Here is a 20,781-nt window from a genome sequence, read left to right on the forward strand (position 1 = left end):
TGGCGAGGGGTTGCAGCAATTCCACTGAGAGAAACTGGTCTGAGGCTGGATAACATGCCTGTATGCCTCTCATAAGTTGTTATCCAACTCATGAGAACCTGCTCTCAAGCTCTTGCAGCATTCTGTCGACGACTGGATAGAACAGTCTCTGTCTCAGCTGATCTCCTGAGCTGAGGTCTGAGCTTGTGCCACAAGATGACTCAACTACATACTCGTCCATCCTTTTCTGCTTCCTCCTTTGGCTGGTAGTATGTTCCTCAATCCAAAGGCCATTACATATGGCCTTTGTCCTGTCATACATGTCCACTGCCATCTCTGAGGTGCGATAACCTTTGAGTGTGTCCTGCACTGTGCTTTTAAATAGTACAGTATTGAAGATGTGCACTTTAACACACCTGGAGCCATCCATACCCATGTCCAGTGTCCTATAATAAGCGTTAATCGAACCCTGGTTCATTTCCTCGGATAGTCCGGTTGGTTTGGGGTGGTGTGAAAGCTCATTCACTCTTGCAAGTGAACCCTGCTGCGGTTCATTTGAGATGTGAATGCAAAGCGGACCAAAGGCAGGAAAATACCCAAAAATCTAATATTTTTTTTATGAGAAGACTGAAACATATGTATATAATGAAACACACAATACAGTTTTTTTTCGATTGCCTAAGCATGATTTTGAAAACGGGGCTCGGTGTTTCAAAACGTTAGGTTATGACTATAACCAAGTTCTGTTAACACTAGTGAACGCTCAGCGTCTCATGCATATATCTCGCTTCAGCATATATACACTGAATACATTTCAAAATGTACCTTTTAATGCCAGCATTCATCTGGCCACACCCCCATCCGCTTACCTATATAAGCAGGGGTGGTGCCACACACTCATCTCCTTCCCAACAAATTTCACCACAATGAAAAATCAAGGGCCGCAGCGGCGTCTAGATGCTGAGCGTTCACTAGTGTTAACAGAACTTGGTTATAGTCATAACCTAACGTTCTGTATCACACTAGCTCACGCTCAGCGTCTCATGCATAATAGGAGCTGAGCAGGAGCTAGAAGCTCGACAAATGTACCCTGCTGAGGCCCCCCACAACCATCAGATCAGGGAGGACCGAGCCCCCCCGACCCCCCCTATTGGGGGCTTCACGGGAGGGCGACGGACCCGACCGTGCGAAGAGGCACTCAAGCAACTCAACGCACAGGGTGAGCAGACCGTGGCTTGACCCCACGACTACACACACGCACAACCCGCATGCCACCCGGGAACGAACGGAGGGAACAACCTCGTTACTGCCCCCAGAATCACGGGGTCAAGGGCAAACCCAACCCCGTGGCAAGGCCGTAGCAGCGGAGCGCGAAGGAAGACCCAGACCCACCAAAGGGACTGGACCCCCTGGAATGGGGGCCCGGAGAAGTCCATGATGCCAGCATCAAGACCCCACCAGGTGGGCACTTAGTGACCCCGCCCCCCACATCGCCAGCGTATTCGGACAAAGGCCCCTCAGCCGAGCGGGCCCTGTCCCCCCAATAGTACACCGCCTGGCACACTGACCCTGCAGAACAGGCAGTCAGCATGGCCGTAAGCACACAAAAAAGGTTAACCAACGGAAGCAGGCAGCGCACCGGGGAAAAACCAGGCAACAGGCTGTTAACCCTAGCCTGGAGACTGCGGACGAGACAGGCGCCAGAGGGGACAGCTGAACACAGCCGCCCCGGCGGAAGGGGCGTAAGCTGGCGGTGTTGCATGACCAAGCCTCCATTTAAAAACCCCCACCCAGAGGGGTTGAGGCAGAGAAGGCTGACACGATTGGCAGACATCATGAACGTGCAGGGGCACCCTCAACCGGTGAACCCGGGAGTTGACACTGCTCCAACACACCAGGGAATCAACCACCTTGGTGTTACCCAATGCGGTGGTTGTTCCTATAACCCCTCAAGAAAAAACTCCAAAACACACCTGCGGGTATACACCGGCTATACCGCAGTACAAGTGTTTCAGTTTTTCAAAAAAGGGTTAACCCAGGCCTACGGGTCGACGAAACATTACTTCGGACCGGGCCCGGCGATACGGGAAGCACAGGGTCACCAGAGGAGGTCAAAGACCACCCCAACAGGCCCCTCTTCGCCATGCGTGAGAGAGGAGCGAAAAAGAATGGAGAACCAGCCCCAAGCACACCGTACTTGGTATTCCCAGGCGGTCTCCCAACCAAGTACTAACCAGGACCAACCTGTGTAGCGGCCGAGATCTGACGAGATCGAGCGTGTACAGGTTGTCTTGGCCGTAAGCCATTACGACAGTGCCGAGTAAAAAACGTACCCAACCAGGGTCTCCATAGTGCTTAACCCTGTGACACCCGGACCAACCTGGCATTTTTTCCCCTGAAAAAAGCCCAAGTCCCTCAGGGTACCAGAACAGCAGATCTGCATCCCCGGCGGACAACGGGTTCAACTGATCCGGACCAGCGTGACCAGAACCAGTCCCGTGCCCTAACCATGCCGACATGCCTACTCCAGGAGAAAGGGCAGATATGCGTGTTGATCTTAAACATGAAAAGAAGGCGCCACCCAGACGTTCGGGCGAACCGCGCCCGGTGGCCCACCCCCAGGGCGTGAGACCCCTCTACATATGTTCAGATCCATTCCGTCATCATCCCCCAGACATGAACGAGAATCCGTCGATAACAAAAACCAGGTCGTTGGATTTGGTCGTCGGAAGAGGAAAAACCTCCATCCCAGTTGCTTTATAAAAACGCCGTTTTAACCTTACAATTCTACTTCTCAGTGATTAGAGTACTGTAAGTGAAGTACGCAGAGAATGTGCAAATATACAATAAATTCACCAAACACTACACAAGACCAATGCTGTAGACTGATGAAAATATAATTCATTTATCTACATATACCCAAATCAATGATGCAGACTGATGAAAAAAATTACATTTTCTCTCCATATACCCAAATCAATGGTGCAGACTGATGAAAATATAAATGTTCTCTCCATATAACCAAATCAGTCAACATTTCAACATGGAGAATCACAACAATACATGTCCCAGTTGTCATGCTACTATGTGCATAACACTGTAAGCTCAGCAAATATCAGACAAACATAAAATACTGTATCCAGTACAGGTTAAAATGACAGTAAAACTAAAAACTATTTTTTTTTTTGTGATTCTCTATGTTGACATGTTGACTGATTTGGGAAAATGGGAGAAAATGTATATTTTCATCAGTCTGCATCATTGGTTGTCTTGTGTAGTGTTTGGTGAATGTGTATATTTTCACGTTCTCTGTGTACAGTACTTCACTCTCCTTCCATTTTGGTTGAAGACAGGTGAACTCACCTGCTGCATTTTTATAGTGCTTAAACCTGATTGGTGTATCTACAAATTAAGCAATGGTGTGTTTGTGCATCTGATGGCTGTGTTTAACCAATTGGCTCATATGTGTGGTAATTTGACATTCTGTGTCTAATGTAATGCAAGTGTGTTTAGTGTTTTGCAAATCACTGTGTGTATTGTTTTGCAAAAAGTGTGAGGCTGACATTGTAGGGGTGCAAATCTTGGCCTATATTTTGCTCCTTGAGTGTAAGGTTTTGATAATTGTGTAATACTTTTGATTTGAGTGTTTATGCAATTGAAGAAAACTGTAAAGACTAGAGATGAACTGTTTATTTCTTTTGTACATAGGCTGTGCATATGTTTGTTTGTTTGTTTGTTTATTTGCTTATGTGTATGATTCTTAACTGTGTTTTTATTTTGTTATTGGTGTATATGTGTGTATGTATGTACAGTATATGTATATATATTATATATATATATATATATATATATATATATATATATATATATATATATATATATATATATATATATATTATATATATATATATATATATATGTATATATATGTGTATATTTGTACTCCTGTTGGGGCTTCTTGGACCAGATCAATGTTTTATCTGGCTAAATAAAGGTTAAATAAATAAATAAGAAACTGATGATTTGGTCCTGTTAACTTTGAATTTTCTATGGAGACTGCCCAGATCCCTCTCATGGACCTGGACCTCACTTTGAGAACCTCTAATGATTCTAGTTATTCAGTATTCATCTCTAATTACTCTAAAATTGCGTATTTCTGTGCTTAAAAACCAGGGGCGTTTTTAGGGTTAGAAAACATTGGGGGCGTATTTCTGTGCTTAAAAAAAAGAAAAAAAAGGGGGGGGGGGGGTGGAGGGGGGGTTATCCCCCCCCCCCTTTTTTTTCTTTTTTTTAAGCACAGAAATACGCCCCCAATGTTTTCTAACCCTAAAAACGCCCCTGGTGTATAGACCTGCAACAGCTCAGAGAGGTAGGGTGGGATAATGTCATGAAGAGCTTTAAAAGCAAATAAAATAATTTTAAAATGAATCCTAAAGTGCACGGGGAGCCAGTGGAGTGAGGATAAAATCGGTGAGATGTGGTCATATTTACGAGTGCCAGTTAAAAGACGTGCAGCGGCGTTCTGCACCATTTGAAGGCGAGCCACTGAGGATCCACTCACCCCTATATAAAGTGCATTGCAGTAATCCAGCCTAGTCGTCACAAATGCATGGATTACTGCTTCAAAATGCTGCGCCTGTAGGATGGGCTTAATTTTGGCCAGCTGCCTCAACTGGAAAAAGCTTGATTTGACCACGGCCTTGATCTGTCAAATTTAAGGTCTGGGTCGATTTTTACACCTAAGTTCTTTACTATTGGTTTGACATGTTGTGCCAGTGAACCCAGATCTAGCAGTAAGGTCACAGAGGGGCCACCAAAAACCATGACCTCCGTCTTTTTGTCATTAAAATTTTTAAAATGCAATGCCATCCAGGATTTAATGTCATCGAGACATTTGGTCAGCGGCTCTATGGAAAAGGAGCCAGACTTTTTTAGTGGCATATAGAACTTCTTAAGAACTTCTACTCATGCACATTAGAGAGCATCCTGACTGGTAACATCACCTCCTGGTTTGGGAATAGCACAGCACACGACCGCAGCAGACTGCAGTGCAGATAATGGCCCAATCAGCCAAATGCACAATTGGAGGTGGGCTTCCCACTTTCCAGGACATTTACACCAAGCGTTGCAGGGCCAAGGCTAAGATAATAGTCAAAGACTCTAGTCACCCAAACAACTGCCTCTTTGCACTGCTGCGGTCAGGCAAGCGCTACCGGAGTCTCATGGCCAGTACAGAAAGACTCTACGGAGCTTCTATCCCCAGGCCATCAGGATGCTCAATGACTCTATGTAACATCAACCCATCCATCTACACTCATGCACACACATCCACACACTCACTTTAGACAAACACTCACCTTAACACTCACTTTAGACACTTTAACACTACACCATATTTGATCCATTTATTAAAGAGATTTGCACTACATCCATACCTCATTTTAAGGCTGAGCCCGAACGTTCGAACGTTCGAACGTTCGTTCGTTACGTTGACATTCGGACTTTAATTAATAGGTTCGAACGTTCGGCAAAAAAAAAAAAAAGCAGCAGGCGCGCGACGTTGAGGCGATGTGAAGCGGCGCGTCCCCCGAGTGCGCTCGGCTCAACCAGTGTGGTCTCTGCCGGGCTGTAGCTGGATACTATTGTCTCAACCAATGCAATAGAACCATTTTGATTGACAGGCGATTCTGCCAATTACGTCACACCGCTTGCACCCGCCTCTGCTGTTACCACCAATCGGCAAGCGTTTATTAATTTTTTTACTTCCGGCAATACATTTATCTGCTTGCGAGACCGAGAAGCACAACAGAGTGAACAGACTCCGTAGCTCCCCGCCGAGGAAGGATCATTAATGAATACCAGCCTTTTTCGGCCACGGAGCGCGAGCTTCATGGCGGGAGGTGGTTGCGTTGTAAACAACTCTGGCCGAGGGCGGACGGGCGGCAGGCGTGTTGGGAGCCCGGCGGCACCCCGCCGGTGTCTCTCTGTCGTCCCCCGTTCCGAGGTAGACGGTGGAAGGAGCCGAGGCGCGCGCCTCTCTCCTTCCCGTCGACCAAGAGTGAATACCTGTTATTGAACGTGTAACACTAACTATATAACGCTAATGCCACAAAACGAATGCATTTGTTTATCTAGCCCCTTACGTGACTGCGGTGTGCAAGGGCTATTGTTTATCATAAGTAGGAACTTTATGCAGTACTCAGTAGCTTGTTTATTTTCTTCTGAGTGCTTTGTTTAATTACATGTTTACATGAACAGCCACCACTGTAAACAACATGTTTTTTCACCAATAGATTATGCAATGCCGCCCTCCGTAGGATCTATAATACAAAAAAAAAAAAATTATATAAAAAAAAAAAAATGTAATAAAAAATGTTTTTTTATTAAAAAATTTACAAAAAACGTTCGTTCGAACGTTCGTTCGATAAACCCTGGCGAACGTTCGAACCCTAAAAACAGGGTTCGGGCTCAGCCTTACCTCATTTTAGCATTTAGTATTTCTTTTTAAGTTTTCATTTTGTACCTCATTGTCTGCATTTTTGTACCTTATTGTCTGCATTTTTGTACCTCATTGCCTGCATTTTTACTTCATTGTACTTATGTTGTACTTTAGTTTGTATATGGTATATTGCATATTTGTATAGTGTTGGGACTTTATTCCTCTTTTACTTACTTTTTTTTTTATAACTCTTTATTTTGGTAAATTTTTCACATCTTTTCCAAAGTCACTTTTTTTACATTTTTGCATGGACATTTTCCTTTTCTTTTCCAAAGTCACTTTTTCACATATACAATTCTTCTTTACAGTATGAATTCCGCTTTTTCATAGACAATTTACAATTTTGTTTCAGTGGTTACGAAAATTTGCATAAACATTTTTAACATTTTCCTTTTCTTTTCCAAAATCACCTCTTCACATTTTACAACAACCTTTTCTTTTCTTTACAGTATGATGTTCCGTTTTTGCATAGCCAATCTACAAATTTTTCTAGAATAAGACAACCACCACCACAAGACAAACAAGACTCACAGGACAGGGCATTGGTATATGAGGGATAGCCGCTTTCGTTCTTGTTTGGTCTGGTCCGTTTATGGTCCTGACATTCATTTCCCAGTTATTGCATATGTTAGCTGCCTCCCATACCCTACATTCTTCCCAACATTTAACATAACATTTAACACGTTATTGAATTCGACCTCCAAGCGAGGGGGGAAACACCCGCTCCTCTTGGCATAAACCCCGTTGGTGTGCGAGGGAGAGCCCGTTGTTAGGGGGGGGCCCTGCGCTAAGAGTGTGTGACGAGGCGTCTATCCGAAACCCCTCCATCCCTTGGTCCAACGTTGGCTGCTAAAGAAAACCTACGCTAATAAAATGACCTTACCCCTCCCGGGCACTTAGTAAACATTGCCATGACCACAGAAACAAGAGGAGTCCTATGGCTTCTTTCTCATTGTTTTTTAAGGATGTGTGTACTCGCTGAGCCTCTCTCTCGCTCTCAGTGCAGCGGCCCCTCTGTCTGCCTGGTGCTGGTGCCGTCGGCTCGTCCCTCGTTTGGAATGGCGATCAGGAATTGGAATAATCTTTTTGGAGAACATCTGATCTGAGGTAAGCAATTTATTTGACCAGTCTTGGGGTAATCGGATCTGTTTTCACCTATATATCAGCGTTTGCCCCATGTGTGTGTGTGTGTGTGTGTGTGTGCTGATCAGGAAATGAGAGAATATATTTTTCAGCCCGCTTCTCTAGCGTGCATAAGTACACATATACTATTTATTTGAAAACGATTCATAAAATGACGTTTTTTGTGTATTCTAGAATATTCCAGTAAATGCCGTTTATCACGGAATCTATATATTTTCCTGAAACTTTCAAGAAAACGAGGGCTTTTCAAAATGCTATAAAACGGAAATGAACCGATTTAAAAAAAACAATCCGTTTCGACAATGTTGACTGCAAACAAGTCATTGATAAGCGACGGGCAGATTAGACACATAGCCATAATTTAAGACATAGATTATGCGTTTAGAGCGCTATCATTGAAGTGGGTGGTGGCATTCAACGATAAATAGTGCACGCCACGCTGGCAATCAAAGTGTTAAGCAATTATGAGAATGCTGGTCAGCCGTTTACTCATGCCAGTTCTTAACTGTGAGTATAGTTTTAGAGTAATCCTGTCTAATCCCAGAAAACTACGCTATGCAGCAATACGTGCATTTCACTCAAAACCGTGCCGTTTCTCGCCTGTATACGCTACTATTTAGAAATCAACACTATATTATCAGTATTATGTTTCATCATGAATGCATGAAAGGGTGGGGGGGGGGGGTCGTTTTTTTTATGCTTTGATCGTCACCAACGGAATACATACACACATACGGTCCGATTGCAATGAAGGAATTATTGGATCAACGCAAGATTGATACCATATAGCCCTTACCTTGACTAGGATGTACTCCAAAAAGAATATTCCAATTATCTGATCACCATTCCAAGTATTGATGTCGATCGTGTCCATAACATAATCCACCAAAGAATATGAATCAAGAGTGTTTGATTCTTATAAATCCATGCGTTATAAGCGCTCGTCATGCCCGACTAGGAAGAGTCCGCCCGGACCTATTTCATCAACGCACCCCCGAATACAGAGAGTTTTAAAGGATGTGCAATACAGGCAGCAACCCACCAGGCGGCGGTTTTGGACTTTTGCAATCTCAGACCCATTCCCAATGATATCAGACTCCCTGGATGGATAATCAATGGAAATAGCAAATAAAAGAAATAACGACCAAAACACGACTATACTCGGGTCCGGAGCGGAAAGTGTTAAAGAACCAAGTGGTTTCAACAACAAACAAACATTCTAAATGGACCACATTTGATTTTGACACGTTCACAAAATTTGAAGTTTTCCTCTACCATAGAACAGTCGGTCAGGGTGGACCGTCCTGGTTATAGGGACTGGTACACTTCCTAAAATAATTTAATTGGTCTTGGTATAAAAAATATCATTGCAGTGTCAATAAACAGTGCCCTTTCCAACATATACCAAGAAATGTTTTGAAAAGGTACACTATGCAGTTTCGAGGGGATTGGGATTTGCCAATGAAACATAAGCCTAGAATATGTTTAAAGTGCAGGACCTGCCTTTGTAACCGACAGCAGTGAAATAGTCAAATTGCAGTTAGCTTTCTAGCTTCAAACAGTGTTCCAGACAGTTTGTCCATTCAGTTATGAAAATATATGTTAGAGGTTATTCACTTCTCTGACTCTCACAATAATAATCAAATAAAAAAATGTGTAGGCTACTACAATTCTGAGATAAGGGTGGTGTGACTGACCTGTGACATGTAGTCTGTCCATGCTGACCTCGATCTTGAGGAAGAGGCGACCCCTGCGCTCTGTGTGGTCCGTCCCGCACAGGCTTGGCACGTTGACCACGCACTGGTTGTGTACGTTCATGTCGCAGGCTGGGGGGGGGGTAGAGAGGTACATTCATTCACAGAGAAAAAATCCTCGACTATTGAATATATCAGTCAACAAATTGCCTAGTTAATGGATTTTGTCAACAAATCTACAATGTATCAACAAGTGTGTAACACACACACACACAGACATGTCCAGATGCACAAAAACACACAGGTTAACTCATTGACTGCCGGGAATTAGACGGGGCCCCGCTCTAGCACCGCCACGCTTTAAAAGATAGGACTGCATCACCTTGTTTGTAGAGATATAACTATATTATAGCTATGGATACAATACTATGGCCCATTTGACATCTATCGTTCAATATGTGAAAAATTTAAAAAATGTCCATCCATACGTTCCTGTGTTATACCGTGGTGAATATAAGTATGGTTTTAGAGCGGTCTAGGGTCATTCCCGATATGCTGAGTTATAGCCGTATACGTCAATTCCACTATAGACGTTGCCATTTCTTGCCTGTACACGCTATTATTCCTAAATCAAATCTATATCATAGGTATTATGTTCCATCATGAATGCATGAAAGGGGGGGGGGTTATTTCTGATGATCTGATTGTCAGTAACGGCATTCGTATTGAACACTAAAACCGCTTATCAGCCCGATCGGTATAAAAGCATTGCAGGATCAAGCAAAAATGTACGTAAATCGTCCTTACCTGTGATCGGGAGTATTCCAAAAATAATATTACAATTGTTTGATCGCCATCTGGTACATCCAATGTCGATTTGGTCCACGGCATAATCCACCACAACATATGGATCGGGATATTTGACGCGCTTCAATGGAACCGGGAGAACCGTACGCCCAGCCCGACAAGGAAAAATTAAACCGAGACATTTCGCCGTTCCACAGGCCAAGATACAAGGTTACAAAGGGTGCTCGATACCGCCGTCTAGCGGGATGCGGCCGGTATTGCACTTTGGCATTCTCAGGATGATTCCCCATGGTAACCCTGAGTCCATGTGCCTGTAATGAATAGAAATATCGAATAAAAGAAATAACGATATATAATAATATAATATAATATTTTGTGCCATTTCATGTCAAGGACCCGATCATCAATACTGGAAATCGCAATCAGCCAATTGGAATATTCATTTTGGAATCACAAAACGCCCCCCCCCCCCCCCCCCCCCCCCCCCACCCCCCCCTTTGATGCCTTCATGATGAAACATAATACCTATTATAATACCTTTGATTTGGAAATAATATCGTGTCCAGGTGAGCAACGCACATAGCGCTCCATAACTCAGCTTCCATGAATTAGCCCGGATCACTCTGAGACTATATTCACCACGGGATAACTCTTGCTTATTTTTACATGTTGGACGTGAGATAGTGACTGTCAAATGAGCCATAGTATTGTCTCCATAGCTATAATATAGAATATAGATATAGCTCTGCAAACATCGTGGCGCACAGTGAAAATGCCTATCTTTTAAAGCGTGGTCCATTGACTACAGGGATGAGGATAATAGTTGGCGCTGAATGAGTTAAGCCTGATCGGTCCTGGGCCAAGATTTATTTCACGTCACAAATAGATCAATACAGTCCGTATTAAGTGATGTTGTTTCTTTTTCAAATGTAGCCAAGAGGAAATACCCTAACCCTATCAAAACAGCAGTCAACGTGTATATTTTCAGCACTAAGTTTGTTTAGCAATGATTTTAAGTGTTATTAGCAAAATATGAGATTATAAAAATCTCCGCACATTGCATCATAAATCTGAGGATTTAGACGCAAGAACAGGAAACCCTCATGAAATCGCTGTAGTCCTAAGAAAGAGGAGACCCAGCATTTTCTATCAATGTCTAGATTTCATAAAACTACACTACCCAACTCACACCAGCTGCAGACAACGGAAGTCGAACCATTTTTGTCTTAGAAATATTGACGTGGGAGGGAGAAAAATAAATAAATAAATAAAATAAAAATTTGAAGATGTACAATGGTTACAACTGAAATGTTAAAATAATTATTTTCCTGTAATAAAGAGACTACAGAATAATGTTAATTATAGCAGACAATCGAAATGTCCAAGTATTAATAGGAAGGATACTATAGGAGGGGGCAGGGATAAAATGTATAATGATTTCATTACTGTTTTTCTTTCCCAGAAACATCTATACAAAAGAATCTTTCTATCTACCTATGTATGCATATTGCAGATGTGCTTATTGGTAACCTCTGGGGTGGGATGGGGAGGGAATGTGGGAGGGGTGGGGGAACGAAGGGAGGAAAAAAAGGGGAAAAAATGGAAAATGTATAACATGTACAACTGTAATGTTTAACTCATTGTTTTTCCTGTAATAAAGAAAGTTTACAAGAAATATTGACGTGATTGCCGTGTTTATATCTAACGGGTCGAACACACCTCAACGTTATTGCCATAAAATACAACGCATATTGTTTATTTACCTTTCTGTGAACGTCTAGAAAAAAACATGTCTCAATCCGGTAAAAAATGGCGGAGCTATGGACATACAAAAGTAACTGTACTTACAGTAGATTTCATTCACGGTCTTGGCTGCCCTTAACCATTGGAAAGAAGAGATTTGGCCTGATCCATAGATGTATGACGTGGCCATAATAAGGTAATTTATAGGCCTGATATTCTATATTCTATATTCATATTGCATGTGTCCGGATGGTAAAAATTCAGTACTGTATCTACAAAAAACCCTGTAAATCATCTGCCCTTTGTTCATTTGCTTAGATTTTTAGTACACTTGATCTCAAGGAGGTGCTGAATGAGCTCAGTGGCATTTTTCACTGTATTATTCACCGTCAAAGATAAAACATATATCAGGTCATTAGCATATATTTTGTGTTCTGTAGACCAGTGAGAGAGAGCTCATGCGTGTATGCTTCTAATGGTGCCTCACGCTACTTTTTGGGCAGGTATGTCAATTTGTTGAATTGTTTTGAGTGTTAAACTTAGATTTTGTGGGATCTATTTGATATTAATATGTAATACTACCACTATGATCTTTATTCATTGTTGTGAAAAAGTCGCAATTTATTTGACTGTTTTTGTAATACATGGGTGTACTAGATATTTATAAGAACATTGTAATTCAGTTGCACTTTGTAAGGAATGTTTTAATTCGAATTCTGCACATAAGTTTAACTTTGTATGCATTGAATAGTGTAATATTTGATTTATTATTGGAATGTTCTGTTTTGGTTATTTTGTGAATATTTTATTTTGTTATACATTTCTATTGTGGGGAAAAAAGAAAGCAAAAGAGAAAAATAAATGTGTTGGAAACCAGTACAAAGTAGCGAAGAGTAAGCTAGCCTGGCTGGTCCTTCTCTGTTGCAGAGTAAACCAGCCTTGCTGGTCCTTCTCTGTTGCAGAGTAAGCTAGTGTCGTATCCATTGACTTGAAAACTGTTTAATTTCAACAAATACTGGGTAACTTGTGCGACTGCTGGAATGCCAAATAACAGGTTCAAACAACAAACAGGAAACTGTGAGCTAAATAAGACTGTAGATCTCTTTACTGGACGTAGTAAAACCCCCACCAGGAGCAAGCAACTGCTCGTCTGTGTAAACAGTACCACATTCCGGGGGTGCGAGCGTCGCATCTGAGTGCGTCTCTATAACAAAGAATATCCTTGTCAAATTAAAAAAGGGTATATTTGAATATCATTAGGTGAATATCATTAGAATATCATTAGAATCACCATAGGTGATTCTCTCTTCAATATATATTACATATCTGGTGTAGACAATTGAACAGGGTGTTAAACAGGTATTCTCTAGATATAAGCTCAGTACTTTACAGAGTTTAAAGCATACTGTGAATATTGGACAAAGGCTATTCTTAAAACATAATTGAATATAGGTGTGATCTTTCTGTATATCTCTCTCTGAGAATATACATGTAGAATATACATATCTATAAGTGTTAGATTCTGGGGTAAAAACTGTGTATATGTATTTCACACTATACGATTAGAGTTTGTAAATTAGATTTCTTTCTATATATATAAACTGAAAATAGGTTATCTACATCAATGCTTAGTATCAAACTGTAGCGTTAAATATAGAATACATGAATGATTAGTTCCTGACAGGCAGTTTCACTCTTAGCCTATTTCATCGTTCTTCTCTCCATTCAGCAAACTGTGTATACGGTAACTAACATAATATGTTTACTTAAGTTACGACACTAGCCTTGTTGGAACATATCTGTTGCAGAGTAAGCTAGCCTTGCTGGTATTTATCTGTAGAAACCTACATTGGAAATGAATGAGCAGCCATATTGCCATCCTGCCTCCAGTTCTATAATACCTCCATCCCTTTTATGTCAGATAGTGCAAAGTTTAGTTTTATGTCATCTTGACTATTGCTCTGCGATGTGGTCATCTGCTGCCAATGGTGACCTCAGGAAGCTCCAGGTGGTCCAGAACAGGGCAGCACGGTTGGTACTGGGCTGCTCACTAAGGTCTAATGTGAGCCGTATGCATGCCTGCCTCTCTTGGCTTAATGTTGAAAATAGATTGTCTTTTAATATGCTTGTGCTGTTCAAGTTGGTCATGAGCAGTAAAACTCCTGTTTTTATACATAATCAGATTGTTTTTAGTAATACTGTGCATGAGCATTACACTACAAAAAAATCCAAGCCTGCTTGCCTCAACGACTACCGCCCTGTAGCTCTCACCTCCATAGCCATGAAGTGCTTTGAGAAGCTAGTAAAGGGCTACATCTGCTCCTCCCTCCCCATCAACATGGACCCCCTGCAATTTGCATACCGCCCCAACAGGTCCACGGAGGACGCCATATCCCATGTGCTGCACACAGCAGCATCACACCTGGACAAGAGGCAGGGGAACTATGTGAGAATGCTATTCATCGACTACAGCTCGGCATTCAATACCATAGTCCCCTCCATACTCATAGCCAAGCTCAGGGACCTAGGCTTGGGCTATGACCTCTGCCAGTGGGTCTTGGACTTCCTGACTGGCAGACCCCAGGTGGTGAGAGCAGGCAACTGCACCTCCTCATCCATCACCCTCAACATAGGGGCCCCCCAGGGCTGTGTTCTGAGTCCCCTCCTCTACTCCCTGTACACACACGACTGTGTGGCTCAGCGGAGTAGCAATACAATCGTCAAATTTGCTGACGACACAGTGGTGGTGGGCCTGATCTCTGCCAACGACGAGAGGGCCTACCTGGAAGAGGTCAAGGTCCTGGCGGGATGGTGCCAGGAAAACAGCCTCTCCCTGAACGTCAGCAAAACAAAGGAGATGATTGTGGACTTCAGGAGGTCGGGGGTCAAGGACTACAGCCTTGACCCTCAGCATCGACGGGGCACCGGTTGAGAGAGTCAACAGCTTCAAGTACCTCGGAGCCTACATATCCGAGGACTTGACATGGACCACACACATTAACAGTGTGGTGAAGAAGGCACGACAACGCCTCTACTTCCTCAGGCGCCTAAGGAAGTTCCAAGTCAGCCAGAAGATCCTTAAGAACTTCTACTCATGTACAATAGAGAGCATCTTGACCGGCAACATCACCTCCTGGTTTGGGAATAGCACTGCAAAAGACCGAAGCAGACTACAAAGAGTGACACGTTCAGCCGAACGCACAATTGGAGGGGGGCTCCCCACCCTCCAGAACATTTACTACAAGCGTTGCAAGGGCAAGGCTAAGAGAATCATTAAAGACTCCAGTCACCCGAACAACTGCCTCTTTGAACTGCTGCGGTCAGGCAAGCGATACCGGAGTCTCAAGGCGAGCACAGAAAGACTCAGAAGTAGCTTCTATCCCCAGGCCATCAGGCTGCTAAACGAACAATGAATGAACACTACACAACAACAACCACCAAACGCACATAGCACACACATCCACACGCACACACTCACTTTAAACAAACACACTGTAGCACCCACTCCACACACTTTATAGCACACACCCACTTTAAACAAACACACTGTAGCACCCACTCCCCACACTTTATATTTATGGATGAAGGATTGCACTACAACTCGTACACCTTACTGTAAATTGTACCTAAAATTGTACCTCATCCCATTTCTGCTTTGCACTAGATAGTACTGTACATTAGTACACTGCATAGTATTGTGTATTGTATATTATATGGTAACTCAGAACATTGTACATATGTCTATACCGAACACTGTGACCTCATTTTCTTCTTCTAAATTCATGCTATATTATGTTATTATGTTATTTGATACTATCTTGTCTAGCACAGTCTCTGGAGCGTAACAGTAAGAAGCATTTTGTATGAAAGTATTCTGTACTTCTGTATGACAACTATTAAAGAACTTGAACTTGAACTTGAGAGGTTCCAGTAGTGGGCAGCTTGAATTGCCAGGTCCTAGAACCAGCGCTTTGGGGAGATCTTTTATTTTTAGAGCATTAACTCTTTGGAATGGCCTGCCTCGGAACCTCTGCTGCATTTACAGTAGATTCACTTTTAAAAATAATCTTAAATTGGTTTTAAATGGTTTTTAACACTGTAAAGTAATTTTTTGTTTTACACTAATGTAATTTTAGCTTTACACTAATGTAATTTTAGCTATCTTAATTGTTACAGTAGTTTCATTGTGCATTGTGTGTACTGACTTTTAATAATTTTGTTTTTGCAATAGTGATTGTTTTTGTATGTTTTTTTGTGTGTGGACCCCAGGAAGACTAGCTGGTTGCTATCGCACCAGCTAATGGGGATCCCTAATACAATCAAAATCCAAATCAATTTGTATATTTGTATACATTTTACATTTTTAATTTGTGTTTTGTTTTTATTTTTCATTCGTATTTCTTGTTGTACATTTGTATTGTATTTGTTTTGTCCAGGACCCCAGGAAGACTAGAGGCTCTTTCATGTGTCTCTAATGGGGATCCTTTAATAAACATAAACATGCACGGTCCGGTTTGACAACAACATGTAGCAGACACGTTTGGTCAAAGCTCCGCTCCCGTCAACGTTAATTTCGCTTAAAAACCTTATTTGTACAACACTAATGAGTTTAAACCTCATCGTATATATTAAATAAGACCTTCTACTAACTATATCAAAAGAAATAAAGATTCAACATGGGACCTAAGGAAAAGAAAGAGACTGGAAAGAAACTCGGAGGAGACAGTACAACGGCGCAAGTTGTGACACGCTCAGCCGCCAATACAACAGCACCGTTGTTGACTTGCCCCGTTGGGGAGACAGTAGCTGATAATATACCGGGCCCGACGACGACTTGCCCCGAGAGGGTGACAGCAGACGATAATATAACGGTAACGGCGGGGACGAACTCCGTGAGAGAAAAAGCAGTGGAATTTGAGAAGAAAATATCCGTCAACTCCACCGTGACTCCCAATGCTCCAACAACCTCAACTGATACAAGTAGGGAGGATACACCACCCGATTTCAGGTCTCTGACTATCCTGATAAAGGAGCGGATGGACGACTTCAAATCACACATCGATGCTAAATTCGAAGAGGTTAAAAAAGCGGCTGCAGAACAGGCCGGGCGTATTACTGCAGTGGAGAACACTGTTCTCGAAATCACATTGAAAGTCGAGGAGAACAAGAAGACTGTTCACGATGGATTCACAGAGATAGCGGCGGAGATACAACAGGTGGACAAAGCGCTTCGGAAGAAAATACAAGACATTGAAGAGGAAGCAATGGAGAGGCGGCTCGAGACCGAACGTTACTACCGCAGATATAATATCCGTATTGTGGGATTGGATGAATCAGTCATTTGCACAGACGACACATTTCCAACAGTGTTAGCTGGAATTCTAGGTAAACAGATCCTCTCCACAGCGCCGTTAGTGGACCATTGTAGAATCGGTACACGGGACCTAAAATGCAACGGGACGAGGGTTATCATTCCTACTCTGCGCAAGACAGAAATAAGAGACGCGATCATCAGAGGGGCACGCAAGCAATGGGAGAAACTGAAATATAATGACAAACCAGTGTCTTTCTACGAGGATCTATGCAGGGAGGCCATTGCCCTACGTGTCCCTTACAAAGAGGTGCTGCAGAGGCTATACAGGAGAAATCTTAAGCCCAGCCTTCGTTACCCAGCCTTTCTCTCCATCTTGGGGGAAGATGGTAAAAGATTCGGGTTACGCTCGCCTAAAGACGCCGATGAATACATGAGGCAACTTGATATCGGCCCCCGGGGACCGGTCGCACCATAGGATCAGAAGACAAGCCTACTCATCTCTCTCTTTTTCTCACTTTTTATTATTTTTATTAGAATGACTTTGCCACAGCTCAACTACAAAAGCAACAGCAGATATGCCTGTAGGCAACACTGAGGCACAAAGTGTTTAATACGGAACGATAGGCACTATATTTATAGACTTCTGGTTTCTGAGGAGGCAATAATCCAACAATGACATTGGGAACACTCTGGAATATTCTGGATTCTTCTCTCGACTACTCAGGGACACAATGGAATATACTGGAAAACACTAGAAGGTCATAACTCCTGGACAGGAAGAACATTCTGGAACATAACATCAGTGTTTACAAATTTACAAGGGTATTCTACAACTTTCTAGAATACACTGTACTACTACAATGAAGGCTTGTAACAATAACATCCGGTATGTATATGCATGAACCAGAGATGGAAGTTCAATAAGGTTTTAAAAACATCATCCTCATCTAAAGGTATAAGCATGAGCATAAGGTTATTCTAATATTTTAAGCAATTACTCCACTGCTTTAGGGATTTGCATAATTTAGTTCTAAAAATCTCTTTTTTCTGTTGAGTTTTATTTTATTTCTTATTTTTTTTGCTAGTATTTTTCTTCTCTCTTTTCTTTTTTCTGATGGTTCCAACATAAGTTAGTAGAAGGTTCAAATAAATATATCAATGGAGGTATATTTTACATTTTTCACACTATTTTTATTACATTAATGGGAAGGCGCAAGACCAAAAGTGACATTCTATTGAATTAGAATAAAAGTTTTAGATCCTATGGCAATTAGCATAGGAAGATTAGGGTTAGAAAGCTCATTTTGGGCAACCCGGTGGCTTAAGGGAGGGAGTCATACGCGTAGGATGTGTCTATGGAACACAGTCCTGTACGACTCTCGGAGGGAGGGGGAATTAGGGGATTATTATTTGTATATATGTATGTTTTTAAGCTCGGCTCTCAACGGGACCTCAATAGTTGGATGTATATCTTTTTTTTTTTTATCCACTTTTTCTCCCATTTTTCTATATTTTCTCCCATCCCAATTTCGTATCATCCAATTCAACCCTCCCCTGTCACGAACGCTGTTTCTTGCCTCCCACAAGCCGGCTGCAATGTGGACTAAGTCATACATAGCACAAGTCCCCTCCGGTACTTGAGGTAACAGCAGTCGCATCTTTTCACCTGCGCAGCTCGATCTCTCAGTGTCGAGGAGTAACGCGTGGGAGGCTCACGCTGCCCCCGACACTTCCTGATTCTACTGCGCAGGCGCACCAACCGACTTGTAGGAGTCGCTTGTTCACAACGTTCGATCCCCACCCTTCAGTTTTCCCTCCCCGTAATACGGCCAATGTGTATTACTGCGGACGACCAGCTAAACTGAAAACAATGTGGAGAGCTGGATTCGAACACGCGAATCCTAGCGTCTCCACACTGGTGGCGAGTGCCTTGCCCACTACACCACCTAGCCGCCCAGTTGGATGTATATCTATTGTAGATTCGCACTCCAGAAGCATTACCAACAACTACACAACAACATGTATAGATTATGGCTAGTTTGAATATAATGATCTGGAATACTGGGGGAATAAATAATCAACACAAACGCAAAAGCGTACTCACACTGATGAAAAACAAACAGGTTGACGTGGCTCTGCTAAGCGAAACGCACATTTTAGGTAAAGACATAGCTACGTTAGCAGACAACACATACCATAACATTAGTCACTCTTCCTTTGGAACGAGAACTCGTGGAGTTGCCATAGTAGTCGTTAAACGGAAGTTGAATATTGAATTGAAGGGAGTATGGTCTGATGCAGATGGTCGGATAACTATAGCTAAGATTGTACACAAGAACAGGAAAATAGCGTTGGTAGCGGTATACGCCCCAAATTTGTACGAAGCTAATTTCTTCACTACACTTACCAGAACAATGTTAGACCTTCCCGAATACTCATTTATAATTGGTGCGGATTTTAATGCCATTTGGGATCCAGGGATGGATCAATTTTATCCCTCCTTTTCCAACGAACAAAAAAATTCATCTAATGCATTAAAGGATTGGTCGAAGAATACAGGTGTAAATGACCTATGGCGATCACTCAACCCCACGACCCGGAAGTACTCTTGTCGATCTGCGAGACATAACACATTATCCAGAATAGATTATGTTTTTGCATCCCGAGACTATTTGATAACTATGATGTGGAAATGATACCCAATGCATTGTCAGATCACTGTTATTTACTCCTAAAAGGATCATTTGGTATACTATCATCCCGAGCCCCAAGATGGCGATTTAACTCGATGCTGCTTAATAACAAGGAATTCATTACACAATTCAAAGAAGCTCTTTCAGTATTCCTACTGGAGAATGCGAATTCGGTGCAGGACCCCAGAATGTTATGGATGTCGGTAAAGGGAATGATCAAGGATTTCACCGATAGCTTTTCCTCAAATACGCAAGAATCGATGCTCAAAACTGGCTGAACTGGAAACGCTTTACTCTATGTTATTTACTTCTTTACAATACAACGACTCGGTTCGACTGGAAACTCAAGTTAATGTACTAAAAAAAGAGATTAACACCATATATAAACAACAATCTGAAATACAAATATGTAGCACAAGACAAAAGCAGTACTCTCAAGGTTCTAAACCAAGTCACCTATTAGCTATGCGATTAAGAGTTAACGCAAAATTTGCAGATATAACTACCATTAAAGCACAACAAAGACTTGTTACAGACCCTAAAAAAATAAACGCGACATTCAAAGAGTTCTACTCCAACTTGTATAAATCAGAAACGACCTTCGATCAAAACAAAATGGACACATATCTTGTGGACAGCGACTCCTACAGGTCGGTTGGTGCGCCTGTACAGTAGAATCAGGAAGTATCGGGGGCAGCGTGAGCCTCCCACACGTTACTCCTCGCCACTGAGAGATTGCGCTGTTCAGGTGAAAAGATGCGACAGCTGCCTCCTCGTGTACCGGAGGGGACACGTGATGCAAGGCTTGGTCCTCACTGCAGCCGACCAGTGGGAGGCATGGTCTAACAACTTTCGAGACAGGGGAGGGGAGAATTGAAGGGAGAATTGGCGAGGCGAAATTGTGATACA

The 20,781-nt window shown here is 42.4% G+C and overlaps 1 protein-coding gene across 1 annotated transcript in view; it reads right to left on the reverse strand.

The window, feature by feature from the left end:
* The window catches only part of prkcab (protein kinase C, alpha, b), a gene marked incomplete at its 3' end in the record, with an annotated part of 626,135 nt that overhangs the window by 200,194 nt on the left and 405,160 nt on the right, over nt 1-20,781 (reverse strand). Inside the window, exon 5 of the mRNA XM_084328655.1 lies at nt 9,319-9,447. Coding sequence (XP_084184781.1) covers nt 9,319-9,447 — 129 coding nt within the window. The remainder of the gene's footprint in view (nt 1-9,318; nt 9,448-20,781) is intronic.

Source organism: Notolepis coatsorum (assembly GCF_963971535.1).
Source record: "Notolepis coatsorum genome assembly, chromosome: 14".
Taxonomy (NCBI): Eukaryota; Metazoa; Chordata; class Actinopteri; order Aulopiformes; family Paralepididae; genus Notolepis; species Notolepis coatsorum.